Source organism: Fukomys damarensis, unplaced genomic scaffold, assembly GCF_012274545.1.
Source record: "Fukomys damarensis isolate Sample0158 unplaced genomic scaffold, DMR_v1.0_HiC HiC_scaffold_37, whole genome shotgun sequence".
NCBI classification, from domain to species: domain Eukaryota; kingdom Metazoa; phylum Chordata; class Mammalia; order Rodentia; family Bathyergidae; genus Fukomys; species Fukomys damarensis.
The window spans coordinates 41,333,399-41,355,863 of record NW_022900949.1 but is presented as its reverse complement, the minus strand read 5'-3'; the positions used below and the strand labels follow the sequence as shown (position 1 = coordinate 41,355,863).

The window sequence follows — 22,465 nt, the reverse complement described above, 5'->3', positions numbered from 1 at the left end:
AAAAAAAAAAAAAAAAAAAAAAAAAAAAGATAGGGGGACCACTCCAAAACATACTTCTCGAGATCATGAAACTCAAGCAGTCAAGCTAAGATTGAACCCCTGGGTAGTGTCTCCCAGGACTGAGAAAGAACAGGTACTAAGTGAACTTGGTTCACTTAGTTCATCTTCAACAGTTGTGATTGCACACTAATCTGGCTTTCTTTCAAGGGCTGCTTTAAGGCCCTAGGCCATAGAGAAAATGGAATGATGTGACATCTCAGACATATAACTGATATCACTTCACTTAAATCCTACAGGAATGAGGAGGGCTCTGTGCTGTTAACATTCAGTGTAGAATTCCATAAGGACGAAATACCTTCTGAGCAAAACATTCTTCTAAGGATGTCTCTTGGGCTGAGTATAGTGGTACCCATATATAATCCCGGCTAGTGGAGAGGCCTAGGCAGGAGGATCACAAATTCAAAACTAGCCTGGGCAGGTCTGGAGATTTATTTAGCTCAGTGGTTCCAGCACCTGCCTCACAAGTGTAAGGTCTCAAGTTTGATCCCTGGTACAAAAAAATAGCCTGGGCAACCCAACAGAGGAACCCTGTTCTTATCTCATATCCCCCACCCTCACCCAACCCTGACTGCAAAAGAACCGGGGCTGTAGATCCAGTGGTGAACCACTTTCCTGGCATACACAGGCCCTGGGTTCACTCCCCAGTACCACCAAAAAAACAGTTCCTGGTCTCAAAGAAGGTCATTGGCTTTTTTGTTTTGGTTTGACTTTCTGCAACAGGTTCTTGTTACTTGTTCAGGCCAGCCTTGAACTCTCTATATAATAATACATGCTGATCTCAAACTCAGGATCATCATGCCTCAGACTTTCCAGCATTCAGGAGGTTGAGTTGGACTAATAGCAAGGCTGACCTGAACTAGATAGCAACACCCTATCTACAAAACATAATAATAAGGGAGATGAGTGGGGCCACAGTTCAGTAAAGTGTTTGCCTAGCACGTACGAGATCTTGAGTTCAATCCCTAGGGCTTTAAAAAAGGAGGAGGAGGAGGAGGGAAGAAAGAACATGAAAGCTTTGCAAATAAAAAACTAATGTGAAAAAGATTTGGGCTGGAGATTTAGCTCAGTGGCACTGTGCTTGCCTCACAGGTGAAAGGTTCTGAGTTTGATCCCTGGTACCACAAAACAAAACAAAATAAAAAAACAATGAGAAATGAAAGCTAATATCATCTTAAAGCTAAAGCTAGAATCTTTGACAGGCCTAAGCAGTTAAGGGTTCCACTATAGATGCAAGAAAAAATGTCCCCATGCTTTCTGATTGTGGCATCCAAGATTAAATAGAGGAATACAGGGGGAAATCATGAAGAGCCACAGCCACCCACCCCCACATACCCCCATACTAGGATTGAGCCCAGGGCCTTCACACTGAGCTTGGTTCAGCCTTCTAGATTTCTGGGATTACAGCCATGTGCCACCATGCCCAACTATCTTTTGTTTTTTTGGTTGGTTATTTTTTGGGGGGTTGTTTGATTGGTTCTTTTTTTCAGGGTTTCTTTTTTGGTACCAGGGATTGAACTCAGGACCTTGCACTTGTGAGGCAGGCACGGCGCCACAGCTAAATCCCCAGCCCCTAACCCTCCTATAGCATTCTTGAACATGGGTGCCCATGACCACTCTCACTTAACATTCACATAGAGAAACCTCAGTGTGGGAATCCGTGGTGGTGCACACATGTAACTTCAATGCTATCTTCTAATTACTTTCAAAGTCATTTTTGAGCCTTTCTTTTTTAAAGACAGGATCTCACTGTGTAGTTCAGGCTAACCTTGAACTTTAGCCCAGGCTAGCCTCAAACTCACGGGGATCATCCTGCCTCAGCCTCCCCAGTACTGGAATTATGGGTTTGCCTCTCCTTGCCCAGTTTGAGCCATTTTAAATACCAGGAAATGAGCCAGCATGTTTGTAATTTAGCGCTTGGGAGGCTTACAAGAGGATCGCAAGCTTGAGACCAGCTTAGATTACTTTTAGAGACCCTATCTCAAAAAAAGAAAAGCCAGTAACCCACAGGGCTAAATTCATTCTCTAGGCCCATGAGCAAAGTAGAAAAAGAAAATATGCATCAGGGCCAGGGATTTAGCTCAGCAGTTCGGTGGCCTGCCTTGCAAACGCAAGGACCCGAGTTCAATCCCCGGTACCAAAAAAAAAAAAAAAGAAAAGAAAAGAAAATATGCATCCCAGTCCCTTTACTTGGGCCCTGCATGCAGAGTAAGTCAACATTCGTTGTACATTTGAGAGAGGATATTTATAGGAGGGACGATTTTGCCCTTTTTTTTTGTGGTTTTAAAACCAGTGGGTTTCCATTAACTGTCTGGTACGGTTTTGTTATGTTCTGGTTTTAAATCATCACACCCTCCCTGCCCTCCAAGTACTAGGGATTGAACCCAGGGTCCTGCACTGAGCTATATCCTCAGCCTTTTTTAAATTATTGAGACAGAGGGCTGGGGATTTAGCTCAGTGGTGGCATGCCTGCCTCGCAAGTACAAGGTCCTGAGTTTGATCCCCATACAAAAAAAAAAAAAAACAAAAAACAAAAAACTTTTGAGACAGGATCTTACTAAGTTGCTCTGACTGGGCTTGCACTTTGTAACATTCTGTCTCAGCCTCCCCCAGCTAGCCTGGGATTCTAGCTGTGTACCACCATGCCTGGCTAAATGTCCAACATATTTCTTTCTTTTTTTTTTTTTTTTTCTAGTACCAGGGATCAAACTCGGGTCCTTGCACTTGTGAGGCAGGTGCTGGAACCACTGAGCTAAATCCCCGGCCCTGTCCAACATATTTCTAAAGTAGCAAAGATAGTGTCTTTAAATTAACTAGGCTCTTGGAGATTTTTAAAGGTGGAATTATAATGGTTTCCCTTATTTTGTGCATTTTTCTTGTCACAGAAAACATCCCAGAAAAATGGACCCCAGAAGTAAAGCATTTTTGTCCCAATGTACCCATTATCCTGGTTGGGAACAAGAAGGATCTTCGGAACGATGAGCACACAAGACGAGAGTTAGCCAAGATGAAGCAGGTATGGCTTTTTTTTTTTTTTTTTTTTTTTTGAGACAGGCTTTCACTATGTAATCCAAGCTGACCTTGAACTCACTGCATAGCTCAGGCTGACAGCGAACTCAGAGCAATCAGTCCTTTTGCCTCAGCCTCCAGAGTGCTGGGATCAGAGGAATGCGCCACCACACCTGGCCTTCCTATAGTATTATTCTTTCTTTCTTTCCTTTTCCTTTTTTTTTGTACTGGGGATTGAACTCGGGTCCTTGTGCTTGCGAGGCAGGTGGTGGAACCACTGAGCTAAATCCCCAGCCCCTAACCCTCCTATAGCATTCTTGAACATGGGTGCCCATGACCACTCTCGCTTAACATTCACACAAAGAAACCTCAGTGTGGGAATCCATGGTGGTGCACACATGTAACTTCAATACCTGGAAAGCTGAGGCAAGAGGATCATTGAGTTTGAGACCAGCCCTGGGGTACATAGTGGGTTTAAGGTCAGTCTGAACTACATACCAAGATCTCCTCCCTTAGAAAAACAAGAAACAACCCATTCATGTGTGTCTGTTCAGGTACGTTTTTTTTTCTTTTGGGGAATTGAACTTTGGACTGTGCATATACATGCTAGGCAAGTGCTCTCCCACAGAGCTATATCCACAACCTGGAATGTCTTCTATAAGTGTGCCTTCAAGGAATACCAGCCTAGGAAGGAACCATCCTAGTTAGTGCCTCGGATGCAGGAGCTTCATTGGGCTTTTGATTTCCTTTTCCACTTTGGATATCCAAGGGAGGCCAAAGATAAATGAGTAACTACTTGGGCTGGGGATATGTAGCTCAGTAGTGCCAGTACCTGTCTCGCAAGCACAAGGTCCTGAGTTCAATCCCAGGTACCAAAAAATAAATAAATTACTATCTACTGAGTGATCAGAAAATCTGAAAGCAAAGTCCAGAAAGCTCTAATGCCTTTATCTGTGCCTTTAAGTGATGGTAGAGGTGTGGGCTCTTGACCTGTCAAAAGCTATGCCTGATAGCAGGGATGTAGCACTTGCCTAGCATGTGCAAGGCCCTGGGTCCCATCCTCAGCAGTACAAAAAGCAGAACAAACTGGGTTTGGTGCCACACACCTGTGATCCCAGCACACAGGCAGCTAAGGAAGAAAGATTGCTGTGAGTTTGAGGCCAGCCTGGGCTACATAGTAAGTTCCAGTCTAGCCTGAACTACATGGTGAGGCCCTTTCTCTCTTTTAAAAAAACAAAAACAAAAACCCCACTGTGCTTTCTCTGCCCAAATGTCAAAAGTAGGCCTTGGTTCCATCCCTTGGCATTCAATTCTCTGTAAAGCTAACTACAGAAACACCTAAAGGCTTGCTTTAGATTCCTTCTTAAATCTTCCAAGGCTGCTCTGACCTTTTCTTTCTCTCTTACTTCCCGGAAAATAGTGTGTTTACTTGGGGAGGGATGATTATTGAATAGCATGATCCTTTCTCTGAGTCTTTTAGTTGAATGTAAATATTCTACATATACGTTGCATATGTATGTAAAACTTAACTGAAAGCTCTCCATTCCCTTTGGCAGGAGCCAGTAAAACCTGAAGAAGGCAGAGATATGGCAAACAGGATTGGTGCCTTTGGGTACATGGAATGTTCAGCGAAGACCAAAGATGGAGTGAGGGAGGTTTTTGAAATGGCCACAAGAGCTGCTCTGCAAGCCAGGCGTGGGAAGAAAAAATCTGGGTGCCTTGTCTTGTGAAACCTTGCTGCAAGCACAGCCCTCATGCGGTTAATTTTGAAGTGCTGTTTATTAATCTTAGTGTATGATTACTGGCCTTTTTCATTTATCTATAATTTACCTAAGATTACAAATCAGAAGTCATCTTGCTACCAGTATTTAGAAGCCAGCAATGATTATTAATGATGTCCAACCCACCTGACCTGCCAGGATCCTTCTGACACTGCTCTAACAGCCCTCTGCACTCCACCTGACACACCAGGCGCTAATTCAAAGAATTTCTTAACTTCTTGCTTCTTTCTAGAAAGAGAAACAGTTGGTAACTTTTGTGAATTAGGCTGTAACTACTTTATAACTAACATGTCCTGCCTCTATAATCTGTCAGTTGCAGGGAACTCTGAAGAGTCCCTACTTCAGAGCCTTACTCCTCATGAAGTTCGTTGGCCTAGCTCTGGGGTGGGCATCCAGTTTTTTTTTAAAACATGCTCAGCCAGAAGCCCCAAGACTATGCAGCTGTGGCAGAGTTACAGTTCTGTGGTTTCATGTTAGTTACCTTACAGTTACCGTGTAATTAGTGCCACTTAATGTATGTTACCAAAAATAAATATATCTACCCGAGACTAGATGTAGTATTTTTTGTATAATTGGATTTCCTAATACTGATATTTGTCATCCCCACAGAGAATGTATTGGTTTTTTTTAAAAAAAAAAAAAAAAAAAAGGAAGTGTATTTGGAAATAAAGTCAGATGGAAAATTGATTTTTAAAATTTCCCATTTTGTCACTTTCTCTGATACAAGAAGGCTGTCCACCCCTTTTCGGCTCCATGTATCCCAATGCCCCTCTCCAGAACTGGGTTAGTAACTAAGAATTTGGTTTGAAAATGGCATAGCCTTTTTCAGCTGAACTGCAGGGCCTGGCTTTAATTCACAGTTGTCCTTCTCACCTACCTAGGTGCCCTCCCCGAGAAGCCATTGGTTCTCAGGGATAGCACTCGTTTTTTCTCTTCTCTCCAGCTGACTAAGCTTTTTTTCTGTACCAGTTAATTTTTCCAACTAATAGAATAAAGGCAGTTTTCTAAACTTCCTGTATCCTGCGTTTTTGTTTTTCTTGAGGGCAGAGGGCAGAGGGCAGGAGGGTGGAAAGACAGCCCTTCTGGCAGTACTCGCTCTGGAGCGGTTCCTTCAGGGTGCAAAGTACCACTATGTGCCACACATCATCCAGCATTAGTGTGGCTCCTCCCCCAAGAGCACAGAGGTGACTGTCCTGTGTCAGTGAAGTTGGGGGTGAGCCAGAAGCTCCCAGGGAGGAGAATTGAAGAGGACAGTCTAGACTGAATTTCATCAGCCATCAAGCTGTTCCACTTCAGGAAGCCAGAGTATTGTGGGAGTGCCCTGTTGCAGAGCACCTGTGTAAGGGAAGTGTGGCACCGGAGGCTTGGATGTGAGGCTTGAAAAAGAACTATCTCGGAGCCTGGAACCCCATATGTATGCTTCAACATTGCCTACCCTCCTCCAATTTGCCCTTTTTCTTTTGTTTTTGAGACAAGGTCTATGTAGCTCAGGTGGGCCTTTAACTTGCAGCTATCCTTTTGCTTCAGCCTCCCAAGTGCAGGGATTACAGGCATATGCCATTATGCCCAGCAGTTTGCCCCTAAAACCACAGAGCCAGGTGTGGTGCACAACTGTAATCGCAGCACTGGAAGGCCAGCCTGGACTAAAAAGCCAGGCTGTCTCAAAACAAAAAATGCTCTACTAGCAGAGAAACCTGCCTTGGCAACTGCTGTCAACAGAGCTGCCACAAGTAAAAACCCCATGCACCTGGCAATGGTGGGGCACTTGGGAGAATGACGTGGCACAGGATAGGGGCTGTTTGTGGGGAAGCTGGTTCTGGTTATATTTCCTCCAGTACAAGGAGCGGCCCCTCTCCTAGGCCCTACCCCAACACTCCAGTTAAGGGAGCTTTGAGAACAATCACAGTAACCAGGCACAGCCTCTGGGCCAGACCCAACATGCTCCAGCTGCCCACCCTGCAGGGTGGAGCTGCCTTCCGCTAGGCCACACTTCCCGCCCGTGCCTGCTGGAGGAGGGGCAGGCCTCCCGCTCAGGGGCGGTGGCCGGATGAGGCGGGACCCTCAGAGGGGAGGGGCTGAGCGCCCGGAAAAAGTGCTGGTGCCACGTGACTCGCCAGTTAAGAGGCAGGCGCCCAGGCTCTTCCTAGCTAGCCTGAGAACGAACCCTCTTAGAATTTTCGCTATGTGTGCTGCTAGGCTGGCAGAGGCCGCTCAGGCCACTGTGTACTCCTTCTCCGCACGCCCGCTGGCTGGCGAGGAGCCGCTCAGTCTCGGCTCACTGCGGGGCAAGGTGCTGCTCATCGAGAATGTGGCATCCCTCTGAGGCACCACGGTCCGGGACTTCACCCAGATGAACGAGCTGCAGGCGCGCCTCGGGCCCAGGGGCCTGGTAGTGCTCGGCTTCCCGTGCAACCAGTTTGGACACCAGGTGAGGCGGGCGGGCGGGGCAGGAGGGGCGGGATGGCGGCCTTGGCCAGGACCGAGGGCAAGCCACTGGCAGTGTCTCTTTTGCGCCCGGAACCTCAGGCCTGCCCTGAAAGGTGCAAGAGAGCACCATTCTGGTGACTAAAGGAAAAATTATATCAAGTGGTTAGAAGCTACCCCTCCTTGCGGTCCCGGAACCTAGCTGCCCTTCTTTCCATAGGAGAACGCAAAGAACGAAGAAATTTTGAATTTGCTCAAATACGTCCGGCCAGGTGGTGGGTTCGAGCCCAACTTCACTCTCTTCGAGAAGTGCGAGGTGAATGGGGCGAAGGCACATCCGCTCTTCACCTTCCTTCGAGAGGCCCTGCCAGCGCCTAGTGACGACCCCACTGCGCTCATGACCGACCCCAAGTTCATCATCTGGTCCCCAGTGTGCCGCAATGATGTGGCCTGGAATTTTGAGAAGTTCCTGGTAGGCCCCGACGGTGTACCCGTGCGCAGGTACAGTCGTCGCTTTCCTACCATCGACCTTGAGCCTGACATCGAAGCCCTGCTGTCCTAGGGGCACGGCCCTGCATATGTCTCTCCTCCCGTCCTGGCTTGGCAGTTGCCAGCTGCTCTCCTGGAGGTTTGTCCATGACGGTGTTTCCTCTCAACCTTCAGGAGGAACATCCGAGTTCCAGGAAACCCCAAGATGGGCACTGGCCCTGTCCACTCTGCCTCCTCTCTGCCCAGACCAGAATGATTACCCTCTAATAAAGTGCTGGGTATCATAGAACTGTTTGTGTGTTCTGTGGAAGTATTAGTCTGGGACACCTGGCCTTCAACCTCCTTGCTGCCCTAGGGGTAGGAGCCTAATCCCAAAGATGAACCTCTGCATCCTGTGGCCACCTAATCCCTATAGTAGCCCTCTTCTTTCTGAGAATAAGTTGTATGACCCTTACAAAATACGGACTCTACTCACAAGCTCTGGATTTCCTCTAGGTGTGTTTTACACAACTGGAAGCTCATCCAGTATTGTGAGTTTCCATTACCTTGCTGTCTTTCCATATTGCTACCCAGTGTTTTTATCTGCTCTGACAAAGTCCTTGCCAATTACTTCCACTCGTGTTGAGTGTAAACAGTGTACATTGTAACTGCTCTTTTTATCTGATACACAGCATTCCTGGTTTAGTCATATCTCAGTGGCCAGCTACTGTCTCTCGGGTGCCACCCCTCCATCTGTTGATCTTGCTGCCAGTAATCTCTTGTGACAGACCTAGAGCCGGATCTGTCATGCGCGGGGCATCTCCACTGCACCTGGGCACAGCTTTTACTTGAACAAAGCAAGACCAGACACATCTGAGTGATAATCAGTCTGGGCCAGAAGTTGTGAGGTCCCAGCAATTCTGCCCAAATTGTTGGCTCAAAAGCCTTCCTGTGTTTGAACCAACTTGTTTGAGACCTTTGGCTCTGGCCCTAAGCAAAAAGCTTTTGTTGTGACCCCTACTGTCTGCTCTTAGGTTTCCAAGAGTCCTCAGCACCTGCTCTGGCTCCTCCCTCCATTAGAACTTACCTCCCTCTGGCTACAAAGTTTCTCATCTCAGCTTTTTATTTTTATTTTTTTTCCTTTTTAGTACTGGGAATTTTACCCAGGGCCTTCCCACTGAGTTTTTACTTTTTATTTATTTTGGTTTTTTGAGGCAGGGTCTTGCTATGTAGTTCAGGCTGATCTTGAATGCACTATGTAGCTGAGGCTGGCTTCAAACCTGTAGCAATTCAGCCTCAGCCTTCCAAGGGCTGGGACTGTAGTCCTGTACCACCACACTTGGCCTCCCGTTTTTAATTTTTTATTTTGAGACAGGGCACTAAATCACTAAATTGCTTAGGCTTGCCTTGAACTTGCTCCTTCCTACCTCAACCCCTCACAATGCTGGGATTACAGGCATACAACATTATGTCTAGCATCCCCTCAGCTTTTGAGTACCCTTTGAGGTGACCTAGGCAAACTACTCCCCCTTAGGCCCCACCCTACCTGTGTTCCTGTCAGAACACCCTGGACTCTCAGTTGCACCTGTGAATAAGTAGTCTTTTCCCAAAGGTTAAGAGCCTAGGAGGTATGGTGGCTATGGTGGAGCTGAGTATACTAGGCCACCTGTGACCCTTATGTCTCACATTTCTCTCTTCCCCAAGAGCACTCTGCTCATCACCGACTTGCCACAATAGTCATTATTCAGTCCTGTGATGTGTGCTCTACTGGATTCCTCAGGAAGGCAAAGGAGCTATATGTAATAACTAAAAAGGCATGTTCTATGACATAGTACAAGGTCCTTGGAGAATAAATAGGGTCATGACTGTCTCCTGGAGAAAGTGACAGTAAACTGAAAAGAACCGAAATCAAGGAAATAGCTGATGCTGGTTGGAAAGGCAAGAAGTATAATATACGAGGGCCTGAGAAACAAAGGTGACATTATTTGGTGCAGGAGATTGAATAAGGCTATTGTGTGCTAAGCATGCACTCTACACTGAACTACACCCCAACCCAAGAAAGTGGCATTACTGAAAGAGCAGCACAAGGAGTAGGTTTTGTGGGACCACATCAGATGTGTTACACAAGCTAGGTGTGGTGATATGCTTCTGTAATCCCAGAACTCTGCAAGGGTGAGGCGAAGGATCTCAAGTTTGAGCCTTGCCTAGGCAACTTGGACTTAGCAAGACACTGTCTTAAAAGAAAAAAGAAAAAAAAAATTGGACTGGGTATATGGCTCAGTGAGGTCCTGGGTTTAGTCCTCAGTACTATTAAAAATTTTAAAAATATATATATATGTAAGCCAGGGATTTAATTTACAGTGCCTGCCTGGCAAGCAGGAGGTCCTGAGTTTGATCCCTGTCACCACCACCACCCAATATGTGTGTGTGTGTGTGTGTGTGTGTATGTGTGTGTATGTACATGAAACATTCAGATGAAGCTACCTGGGACAGGTGATAGCAAGAGGCTCAGAAGTATTTAGAGCCAGGCATGGTGGTACGTCCCTGTAATCCCAGAACGCAGGAGGCTGAGGCAGAGGATTACCATAAATTCAAGGATAGCCTGGACTATATATTGACTTCAAGGCCAGCCTGAACAAGGAGCCTAAAAACCAAAAAGAGAAGTACAATATTTAAAGGCAAAACTTTAGCTAGGGGGACTAATTACTGGAGAATATGAGGTCACCTGAGGAATGTGAGAAGAAATTGATCAATGGGGCTGACCCTAATGCCTGTAATTTTTTTTTTTTTTTTTTTTTTTTTTTTTTTTTTGGTATGGGGATCAAACTCCGGAGCTCGTGCTTGCAAGGTAGACAAGAGAACCACTGAGCTAAATCCCCAACCCTAATACCTATAAATTCACAAACCTGGGTCAGGGCAGAGAGGTGATAAACCAGGATGGATGGAATCAAAGAACTGAAAGAAAGGACATTTCATTAAAAAAAAAAAAAGTAGAGTGTCTTGGCACATGACTGTAATCCCCGCACTCCACAGGGTGCGCTAAGAGGATTGTGAGTTCAAATTCAGTTTGGGCAATTTAGTGAGACCCTGTGTCAGAAAATGAAAAGGACTGGAGATGTAACTCAGTGGTAGAGCACAAGCCTAGTATGTAAGAGGCTTTGGGTTCAGTCCCCAGCATTGGAAAAAAAACAGGGCCTTTTAGCTCAATGGTTCTGTCAAAAGCACAAGGTCCCAAGTTTGATCTCTGGTACCAAAAAAAATAAGGAAAAAACGGGCAGGGGATTTGGCTCAGTGGTTCCTCTGCCTGCCTCAGAAGTGCAAGGTCCCCGAGTTCAATCTCTGGTACCAAAAAAAAGCTCTGCTTAATCAGACCAAGTGCTAGGGGCCGGGGGACTTGGCTCAGAGGTTCTGCTGCTTGCCTCACCAGCCAAAGGCCCAAGTTGGATCCCTGGTACCAAAAACAAAAAACAAACAAAGAAAAAAACAAAACAGCAGGCCAAGTGTATGTGGACTGAGTGCTCCTTGACAAACAATGTCCCAGAGAAGAGCAGCTAGAAAAAGGCCAGATAGCCTGTGGAAGGTACCAGGTCTTGTTCTAGGAGCTGAATTGGTGTGTCTGGTGCTTGTGAAAATGTCTGCACTGGAGTGCACTTCCAGAGCACTGACTGGGTTGGAAGATTGGGACCCAAGACCCTCCTCCAGAGCCTTGCAGCTGCACTGAAAGCCAAGGCTTTGCAGTCTAGCTCTCCCCTTCCTGTGCAGGGTCAGAGCAAAAGCCCTGAACTGGACTTTCCAAAATGACTCCACCACTTCCCCCCAGGCTGTCTGCTGACTCACCCTTCCTTACCCACTTCTTTTCCTCACAGTTTGTGTCTTGGGCTGCCAGGGAAGGGAAATGCTGAGCTCCCAGCACAGCTGAACGTGGGTGGGGAATATTCTTCCTCAAAGTCGCCTGCCTCCCCTTACGAAAGGTCTTTCTCTACCCTCTTTTCTTTAGGAACACTGAAGACAGTTATGTATTTCCCAAGAAACTGGATATTACACACATACAATTTTACTATTCAACTTTATAACCGTCCCTGGCTCTGATCTGCACCCACCCTGCTTTCTTATGTATCATCAGTTTAAAAGGACATGTAAAGTTGGACATAGTGGTACAGACTATAATCCCAATTTTGGAAAGCTGAAGCAGAGCATCAAAGTTCAAGGCCAGACAGGGTATACAGATAGCTAGAACTGTCTCAAAACAAAAAATAACTATCAAAAGGACAAGTACAAGACTTAACATTCACGAGCCAGGGATTTAGCTCATGGCACCAGGCCTGCCTTGCAAGATCAAGGTCCAGAGTTTGATCCTTGGTACCACAAAAAAGAAAAAAAGACTTAACATTCAGCCTGCCTGAGGACCTGGCCCTACTAGAATTGACTGCAGGCACTGTTTGTTTTGGTAACAGCAGCATTTAGGTCACAGACCTTCTGATAATGGGAGGGGCCAACTGTTTGTTACTCAACTAGGTTCAAAAACTTCTAGCAGTTCTAGCAGAAATGCTATTTTTGTTTTTTAAAACATTGAATCTGACAGGTCAGATACTGCTTGCACAATCAGCTTTTGATCAAATGACTTCCTGTGTCTTCAGTGTAATTCCTCAAACTCCCCTCCCTCCCAGACAGGGTCCCGTTATGTAGTTTAGGCTGACCTAGGACTCATTATGTGGTCTGGGCTGGCCTTGACCTTGCTGTGATCCATCTTCCTCAGCCTTCTGAGTGCACCTCCTGTGCACCACCACACCTGGACCTAGAGTTTAAATTTGTGACGTGCCTGCCTCAGTCTCCCACACTGCTGAGATTACAGGCACACTCAGCCACCCTCCAGCTTTTCTTTTCCTTCGGTACTGGGAATCTAACTCAGGACATTGAGCTTTGGAGGCAGGTGCGGCACCACTGAGCTAAATCCCTGGGCCCATCCTGAAAGGGTTCCAGAGACGCTCAACAACTAGGCCACACACACACTGAGAGGTCCAACAGGAGACTTTATTCAGGAAGCAGGAGCAGAGAGGGAGAAGGGGCAGAAGAAGAGAGGAAGAGAAGAGAAGAGAAGAAGAGAACAAAGAAAGGAAGGTCCTTTTATTGGTTTTGGGCTGGGCTATTGCTTATTCATGAGGAGTGGGCTACTTTTAACCTATCACAGGGCAGGTTGTCTTTTATGGGTTCAGCCCTGCAGACACAGGTTTCAACTTCTCTGTCTCGCTGCGGCCTTGGTGGGAGGGAAACTAAAGATAAGAGTATGAGGTCATTTTAGGAGTCAAGAAGTACCAGGAGAATGCAGCCTGTGATGGCGGCATCACAGAATACTTTAACACGATCAGTTCCCTAACACATCCTCTTTTTTTCCAGACAGGATCTCCCTATGTAGTACAGGCTGGTCTTGAATTATGTAGCCCAGGCTGGCCTCAAACTCACAGTGATCCTTCTGCCTCATGCCCAGCTTCATCCTTCAGCTTTGGCCTCTCCAAAAATTTAACTCTAGATTTATGATAAAACAAAAATGTGAGCTAAATTTGATGGCACACACCTGTAATCCAAGCACTTGGGAGGCTGAGGCAGGAGGATTGTTGTGAGTTTGAGACCAGCCTGGGCTACATAGTGAGTTCCAGGTCAGTCTCAACTACATAGTGGGACCCTGTCTCAAAAAACTTAAAAAAAAAAAAAAAAAAAAAAAAAGGCCAGCCTGATCTACGTAGCAAGACCCCGTCTCAAAACAAAAAACAAAAAAACTACAAAGTGGCACAGCACTTGTCTAGCATATTTAAGGATGTAGATTTGATCTGTAGCACATGTGTGCACGCATGTGCACACACACACACACACACACACACACACACAAATTTAAGCGAGTAGGCTACTGCTAGGGGCTGTGTTTGCTGAATCGATAAGCATTGAGACTGATTTATTTTTTTGAGCCAGAGTCTAGATACATAGTTTAGGCTAGCCTTGAGCTCATTCTGTAGTCCAGGATGATTTGGATTTGCAATCCTGTCTCTGCAGGGATCACAGGTATGCACCACCACACCCTGCAGGACTGCTATTAATGATAATGAAGGTAGTGTGCTGCACGGGGGCTGAGACCACAGCACGGAAACTTCTGGGCCACCCTGGGTAATTTATTTATTTATTTATTTGTTTGTTTTTTGAGTCAGGGTCTCCCTATGTAGTTGAGACTGACCTGGAACTCACTATGTAGCCCAGGCTGGTCTTGAACTCACAGCAATCCTCCTGTCTCAGCCTCCCGAGTGCTGGGATTAAAGGTATGAGCCATCATGCCTAGCTCTCCACCCTGGGCAATTTAAAATCTTATCTCAAAATAAAAAGGAAGCTGGTGGCGGTGGCCTTTGCCAGTGTTCCCAGCAGCTGAGGAGGCTGAAGCAGGAGGACCCTCTTGGGCTACCTAGTGAGTCAGAGACCAGCCTGGAATATACTGTAAGGCCATCTCAAAAAAACAAAAAAATCAAATAAAAAGGGCTAAGGATATAAACTCATTGGTAGAGCACTTGGCTAGCACACACAGCCCTGTTTCAATCCTCAGTGCCACACACACAAAAAGACCAGGATAGGAGATCAGGCCCACTTGATCTAAACACCTGGAACATGACTAGTGCCCAGAAACACATTGCCTGCCCCAGAAGAACCTATAGTTCTATAGACCACTTGGGTCTCAGGGAGGTGAGTGGAGGGCTCTGAATTTCCCTACGGTGGAAGCACCCAAGTATGACTCAGTGTGTGTAAATGTGAGCACACATACTCATGGGCATGTGTGAATCCATAGGCCAGGTCCCCTGACCAACCTTTTCAGACCTCATGATATACCCACAAAGCCAGAGGAATGGTAAGCACTGTGTTGTTCCCTATAATAGTTGCTCAAGTTCCCTCTGGGCAGCATCTGTAGCATGACTCTGTTTTCTTGTAGCACTTTCATCATGCAACTCACTCTTATAGACACCTAGGTTAGTTAGAAATAAACATGCAATCAGAGAGGGACTGGACTCTCAAGGAATTCAGTAAAAATACAGATGCTGTATCAGAATTGTGGTTGGAGGCACATCTGAAGAAGGCTAGGCTTTAAGATAAAGTCACAAAGGCCAGATTTACATACTTTCCTAAGGGATAAGCAGATTGAGACTATACTGTAATTACTGTAATTGGTACCACACCATCCACTAAGTCTCAGCCTTTTGTCTAAAATTAAGTGCAGATATGCATCAGATACCAAATAGGTGACCTAAACACCTGGACCCACACCTTCCCAAGATGTTCTTGTTTTAGGGAGTCATAGATAAGTCAAGGATGTCAGCCATATATCCTTGCTACATGCCCTGCTTCCTTACTGGATCAATATTAGCTAAACAGCTATACTTGTAATCTTAGTCATTATAGTTCAATCCATGTTGTACATACATTATGACTTTGCTGTATAAATTACCCCTGACAAAAGGCCTTGATAACATCCCACTAGGGACCCTTCCTGTCTCTTGGAGCTCTCTCAATAAACCTTTACTACTTAAAAACACACACACACACACACACACTTACTACTCTTAACCTCCTTTGTCCTTTGGAATTCATTCTTTTGTTTGGTACAGGGATCACTCAGGACCTAGTGCTTGCTTCGCAAGTGGCAGAACCACTAAGCTAAATCCCTGGCTCTGGAATTCATTCTTCAATTTTTTTTTTGTACCAGGGATTGAACTCAGGGCCTCACGCTTGTGAGGCAGGTGGTGGAACCACTGAGCTAAATAAATCCCTGGCCTCATTCTTCAATTTCAAGGGACACAAACTAGGTCTGACATCTATACTACTGAGCTGTAGCCCTAGACCTATTTTATTTTGAGACAGAGTCTTGCTAAATCATAAAATTGCCCAGGTAGGACTTGAACTTGTGATCTTCCTGCCTCAGCCTCTCAAGAGTACTGAGATGACAAATCTGTACCACCATCCCTGGCTCAATTTTTTTGTTTTTTGTTTTCGGTACTTGGGATCAAACTCAGGGGTTTGAGCTTGAGCTTGCAGGGCAGGCAACAGAACCACTGAGCTAAATCCTTGGCCCAACCTTTTTTTTTTTTTTAAATGAGAAAAGCTCTCCTCCCAGTATGTGGTTCAGGGTGGCCTTGAACTTGTGATTGTCCTGCTGCCGAGTGTCAAGTCTGACCTAAGTGAGTCCCTCACAAATAAATGTGACAAAGTGAACAGGCTGGTTTTAGCAAACAACAGCAGCTTCTCAGAAAATAGGTCAAATGGACTCAAAAGGAAGCATATACCCCACCTGGTACCGAGAAGTCTAGTAATTGTGTACACATCTGAGCAGATCGTCCTTGGGCATTCAACTCATAAATATTTTTTTAAAAAAGGATAAAAAAAGAAGTATACTGTAAAAGAGAGAAAATGGTCAAAATTTTTTAAAAACTTATTATTTCACCCAGATTTTTTTGCCCCTTCAAAACCAATATAAGCCTAATTCCTTTCCCAGTTAATCACCAATATCTCTCTTGGTGTTAGCCCATCCACTCACAAATGAAATCTCTCCCAGCTAGCTGCCACTATCTCTCCCAGTGTCAGTTCACCCATAACACCTATGTGATAAACTTGGCTTTTCCCAGCTAGCTGCTAGAATCACCTGATTTTAATTCTGATTCTAGTTCTTGTTCACTGGAATAACTTTTGTTTTTCTCACAAAGAGCTGTTTTTTTCTGACAAGTGGATTCTGTATAACACTAGTAGCTAGGAATATAGGTATTTGCCATCACTTAGTGCTCAATTTCTAGAGCTTTATTTTTTTTCCCCCTTGTAGTGCTGAGGATAAAACCCAGGGATCTTGAGCATGATAGGCAATCCTCTACACCTGAGTTAGAAGTCCAACACCCCCCCACACACACTTTTCTTTCCCCAGTACCAGGGATCAAACTCAGGTCCTTGTGTTTGCCAGGCAGGCATGGCACCACAAAGACACACACCTTTTTTTTCTGAGACAGATTTTGCTCTGTATTCCTGGCTAGCCTCGAACTCACTATGTAGCCCAGACTGGCCTCAAACTCACAGCAATGCTCCTGCCTCAGCCTCTTTGAAACAATGTTTAAAGACTGGAAACAATGATCTGATTGTAGAAAGGATGATCTTCACTTCATTCCTTACATTTTAACTACAGTGGCTTTGTAATCTTAGTTTTTTAGAACTACTTATACTTAGTGCACTAATTAGTACAATCATTTACTCGAAAAGTTCTGGGCTAAAGCTGAGTAATACTGTAATCCCAGTATTTGGGTTGCTAGGTAGGAAGACTGCTATAAATTCAAGGTCAGCCTAGGTTACATAGTATTGCATTCAAAGCTAGCCTGAACTATGTAAGGAGCCCCCCACCCACCTTTTTTTGAGACAGGGTCTCACTCTGTAGTTGAGACTGACCTGGAACTCACAATGTAGCCCAGGCTGGTCTCAAACTCACAGCGATCCTCCTGCCTCAGCCCCCCCGAGTGCTGGGATCACAGGTGTGTGCACCACACCCCAGGCACAAGGAGCCCCTTTTTCAGAAAACAAAAACAAAAAAAGGAAAGGTTTCTGGTTTAAAATTTTTTTCCAAATTTTTACTTTTGTAATTAAATTTCATCCTCCTTTCTAGTAGTGCTGAGGACCTGCCACACTTCCTTAAAGCTGCCATAAATGATGGAAGAAACTGTTAAAAATGAAAAAAAGAGGGAAGCAGGCACCCTTTAAATGTAGGTTCTGAATTAATGCTGGCAACCAACTTTTTCTCCACAAACCATTTGATAGCATTTTCAACAATTTCCAAGAACTTTCACAGAAGAGGGCTTGTCCTCCTTTCATTGAATTCCTAGCTGCAGAATCATGTCAAGAGTGGGTCAAGCCCAAACTTGCGCTAGGAGCCAATTCCACCCCTGAGCTGCAGCCTGGCCCTTCTGTCATCTACAGGACAGTGAACTTTTCAGGGTAGTGCCCATTCCACACTCATTTCTCTCTGCACTCTCCTGGATTCCCAGAAGTCTCCCCTATCAGTGTGGATCATATGTCCCAGGGCTATCAAATTAATTTTATTTTTCAATTTGTCTTAGTACATGTTTGCAGTGCATATGTTTACATTCACCTTAGTGAGTTGATACATATACTTAACCTGTCTTGTTTCTTTTTATTCGCTTTCTCCCTTTCCTGCTTCCCCTGCCTCCATCTCTGGATCCCTCTCCTACATGCAAAAGATGTCTGTTTCCTTTTGTCTTTTATTTATTTATTTATTGTTGTTACTGTTGGTATCCGGGATTGAACTCAGGTCCTTGTGCTTTTGAAGCAGGCGGCACAACCACTGAGCTAAATCTCTGGCCCATATGTATTTATTTTTATTTAGGTTATTAAAAAAAAATTTTTAGGCTGGGGGAGGCGGCACACACCTGTAATCCCAGCACTCACGAGGCTGAGGCAGGAGGATCGCAGAGAGTTAGAGACCAGCCTGGGCTTTGTGAGTTCATGGCAGTCTGAACTACACAGTGAGTCAGGGTCATGCTGACCTTGTACTCACTATGTAGGTAGCCTTGAATTTGTGATGACTCCGGAGTGCTGGGATTATAGACATGCACCACCACGCCCAGCTTACCACACTTGACTTTTAAAATTTTATTTATTTATTTTGTATCAGATCAAATTTGGGCCCTTGTGCTTGTCAGGCAGGCAGCAGAACTACTGAGCCAAATCCCAGCCCTTGATTTTTAATTAAAAAACTTTTTTTGGTATCCGGGATCAAACTTAGGACCTTGCATTTGCAAGGCAAGTGGTGGAACTACTGAGCTAAATCCCCAGCTCTTAATTTTTATTTTTGAGACAGGGTCTTGTTATGTAGTTCAGGCTGCTCTTGAACTCACCATGATCCTTCTGCCTCAGGCTCTGAGTGCTGGAATTAGAGGTGTTTGACACCATGCCCAAGTGGATTTTAAAAAATTTATACTTTGGGTTTCTCATATTAGAGAATTTATACAATATTTAAGTATGTGTGTCTGATTTATTTCACTTAACATTACGGACTCAATGTGCGTCCATTTTCCTACAAATGACTAAAATTTATCCTTTATGAGAATAGTACTCCATTATGTATAAATATTTTCTTTATCCAGCAGATTAATTTCAATTTGCCAAAACCCAACATTAAAAAAAAAATTGCTCATGGGCCAAGGATTTAGCTCAGTGGTTCCGTTGCCTGCCTTGCAAGCACAAGGATTGGAGTTTGATCCCTGGTACAAAAAAAAAAAAAAAAAAAAAAAAAAAAAAAAAAAAAAAAAAAAAAAAAAATCGCTCAAATGACCTACCATAATTTTGTGGGACAAGCTCCCCTTCTGCCCCCAACGCTGAACATGGCTCACCTATTTATCACATTCTTTTCAACCACAGGGGTGAGGTTCTGACTGTCAGGATAGCAACAGGGAGTTTTAAGTACCCTCAGGTATTTTGCCTCTGCTCCCATACTTCCCAGGCCTGCCTGCCATTTAAGGCAAGCTATGTGGTCCCTCTGGTCTTCCTGGCTTTAGATCCCCCAGTCTCTCAGTAGTCTATTCCCAGCTCTATTGGCCTAATCTCCACTCTTGGATCTCATTCTGTTTCCCAAATACTTTTACTCCCTCCCGTAACAAGCACCCTCATGTGCTTCCAACATGTTCTTCAAGACTATACAAAAATGCTACTCAAGTAAAAGCCCTCCTTTCACAGCTAGGGTTGTGCTTGGCATTCCTGCATACTTTGGTTCACACTCTATTATTTCTTTTTTTTTTTTTTTCAAAGAGTCTTGCTATACACTTCAGGTTGGACCTGAATTCACTATGTAGCCCAGGCTGGCCTTGAACTCACTGTGATCCTCCTGCCTCAACTTCCCAAGTGCTGGGATTACAGGTATGTGCCACCATGCCTAGTTTGGTTCACTCTTTCTCCTTTTTTTTGGTACAGGGGACTGAACTTGGGTCCTTGAGCTAGTGAGGCAGGTGGCAGCACCACTGGGCTAAATCCCTGGCCCTAGTTCACTCTTTAATGGCACTTCCTACACACACACTGCTTGGCACTGTGGTGATTTGCAGATCTCTTTTAGGTCATCAGAGGGCAGAGACTGGATTTTGCTTGTTTCGTCTGGGGACCAACCTAGGGCCTCCCAGATAGCAATGAGCCACATTCCCAGCCCCAGAAACTGAGTCTCACTGGGTATACTGGTGCATGCCTATAATAATCCCAGCACTTGGGAGGCTGAGGCAGGGGGAATCACTTCAAGTTTGAGGCCAGCCTGGGCTACATAACAAGTTAAGGACAGCCTGAATTGCCTAGTGAGACCGTCTCAAAAAAAACAAAACAAACAAAAAAAACCCTAAACAAACAAAAAAAGAAAATGAGTCTTGTTTTTCTTCGACAGTAGAAACTGCTAGACAGATGGATATACTTATGGTATTTACCCGGCTGCCTCCTTGCTCTAGGCTGACTTTGCCCTCTAGGAGGAGGCCTGTGCCTTCATCAGGATCTAGTGAAAATCCTAGTGTTCAGCACATTGCTTCTTGTTCCAGGAGTAAATCCAGATGCCTGCGCACTTAGTGTAAACACATCTGCCTGGCTCACTCTCAACCAATGACTCTGGTCCCCTCACCACCACCAACACCACCAGGCACGCAGCTTCCAGTGCAGGGCAGACAGAATGTCTCAGGACCACCGAGGCTGGGTCCACCCAAGGAGATTACTAGGCATCCGATCTCACATTTGGGCATCTAAGGCCTTCACCTGAAAGTAGAATGACAAAGAATGAAAATGAGAAAAACGAATTCTTAGACCTCGAAACCCGCCTTTGGTGCAGGACCGGATGGAGTGGCTGAAGGGCCTGCGGACAGATCCGCTGAAATCGCAGGATAGGCAGGTCTCGGAGCTCTTCACGGTGGCCACTCTGAGCACCGGTAGGATGCGGGGAGCTCTCACGGTGTGGTCGGCAGGAAGCGGTGGCCGCCTACCCACTCCCAGCCGCGCTATTCTGCGGGTTCAACCGCTCGCTGGCCTGGAGGCGGCGCGTGGGGTCGGAGGGAAAGACAAGAGGCCAGCCGCCTTAGCAGCCGCGCCTCGGGCCGAAAGGGCGCGCGCACGACGCCGTGTGCGTGCGTGCGTTACGTACGTATGTGGGCGAGGCTCCTAGCTCGTAGTCGGCGCGGCGAATTTCCGGGCCGGCTGGGTCAGGATAGTTTACGAGATGGCGGAAGGTCCGTCCTGCAGTGAGCGACCGGATGTGGAAACCCAGAAGTCCGAGCTCGGCGCCTTGCTGAGGACCACGCTTCAACGAGGGGCGCATTGGTGAGCACCGAACCCCTCCGGCCCATCTCAATCAGGAGTCGTGATTCTGGCCCCCAAGCCAGGCCCACTTTTTTGGCTAGGGTAGGGGCCGGGCAGAAGCGATGTCTGTGACCCTGATGGGGTAGCCTGACACCTACCACTCAGAAGAGGCACCTTAGGGGCATCTGCCTACTGAGCGGCGGCGCTGGGGGTGGCCCTTGCCCATTCAGAGTCCCCGGGGCTCGGCCGACCGGCGGGGAAGGGACTGTAGGATGTAGAAGAGGGAGGGCTCGATGCGATCTTGAGAAGAGGATTCCTTTCACACCATGGAGAACTCGCTGTGTGACCTTGGGTGAAGCTGTCCAGACCCCCTTCGTTACTATTAAAACCAGGGTAGCAATTTGTGGTTTACCACCTTGGGTTGGTTGAGGTGAAGATCAGAAGTAGATACTTTATAACTTGTAGATTGCTGAAAAGGAGTCAAGGTCAAAAGCTAACCAAATTCTGAGAGCCCCAATTGATTTTGGTAGGAAATGTCAGAAGCAATTGTGACAGCAGTGTGAAGTGGGAGACCGGAGGGGAGCCTGGAGCCTGGAGCAAGATACAAAATTGAAAATTCAGTTTTAGAAGACCAAGGCCGAGATATGAGGCTTCCTAATACATTATATTAGAAAGGACAGTACTTTTCAGTAGTGGAGAGGTTCCTGGATGGTGTTACTCTATGAGAGTAGAAAATTAAGGCTATGATATGCATTGATTATGATTAAATGTCGCTGCTTTGAAACAGTCAGCAGAGGAATTGAAGCAGGGAAGACAAACAGTTGATTAAGAGGAGTTGTTTGTGAAATATATATACTTTATTTTCGTGGTAGTGAAGATTGAATCTCATAGTGTTCACACTGAGCTACATTCCCCAGCCTCTTTTTTTTTTTTTTTTTTTTTTTTTTTTTGTTTTTTTTTTTTGAGAGAGGGTCTTAGTAATTTCGGCTGGTCTTGAACTCACTATGTAGCCCAGGCAGGCCTGAAACTTGCAGCAATCCTTCTGACTGGCCTCCCCAGTGCTGGGTTTACAGGCAGCCAGCTCCTGTTTGTGTTGTTTTGAGTACCCAAGCTGTGAAAAGGAATCAGAGGTATTTTTGAACCTACTTTGCAAAGGGGTAATACATAAAGAATACTAAGCGAAAGCAAGAGGAGTTTAAGATTAAAATCACGCAGTAAAAGTGTATGGATGGTATTGGTCAAGAGATTTGGAGGGAAAACAGCATTTTAGAAATTTGGATGGTGCTAGGAATTTAGCTCAGTGGTCCTGCCGCCTCGCCTGCTTTGCAAGCACAAGGTCCCAAGTTTGATCCTTGCTACCAGAAAAGAAATTTGGATGTATTTATGGA

General features: G+C 45.6%; 3 protein-coding genes across 6 annotated transcripts in view; all 3 read left to right on the top strand.

The window, feature by feature from the left end:
• The window catches only part of Rhoa (ras homolog family member A), a 33,717-nt gene extending 28,198 nt beyond the window's left edge, over positions 1 to 5,519 (top strand). Inside the window, exons 4-5 of the mRNA XM_010615568.2 lie at positions 2,943 to 3,073; positions 4,623 to 5,519. Of these exons, the coding sequence (XP_010613870.1) occupies positions 2,943 to 3,073; positions 4,623 to 4,796 (305 nt within the window). The 3' untranslated portion in view covers positions 4,797 to 5,519. The remainder of the gene's footprint in view (positions 1 to 2,942; positions 3,074 to 4,622) is intronic.
• Positions 5,520 to 6,947: 1,428 nt separating this feature from the next.
• Gpx1 (glutathione peroxidase 1) lies at positions 6,948 to 7,972 on the top strand. Its single transcript, XM_010615569.3, has 2 exons — positions 6,948 to 7,275; positions 7,492 to 7,972. The coding sequence occupies exons 1-2, from the start codon at positions 7,030 to 7,032 to the stop codon at positions 7,831 to 7,833; spliced, it is 588 nt and encodes a 195-aa protein (XP_010613871.2). The 5' UTR covers positions 6,948 to 7,029; the 3' UTR covers positions 7,834 to 7,972.
• A 12,938-nt stretch (positions 7,973 to 20,910) lies between these two features.
• Positions 20,911 to 22,465, top strand: part of Usp4 (ubiquitin specific peptidase 4) — a 45,877-nt gene continuing 44,322 nt past the window's right edge. For all 4 annotated transcript variants that reach the window (XM_010615572.3, XM_010615573.3, XM_010615574.3 and 1 more), the window contains exon 1: positions 20,911 to 21,098. In XM_010615572.3, the coding sequence (XP_010613874.1) occupies positions 20,998 to 21,098 (101 nt within the window). In that variant the 5' untranslated portion in view covers positions 20,911 to 20,997. The remainder of the gene's footprint in view (positions 21,099 to 22,465) is intronic.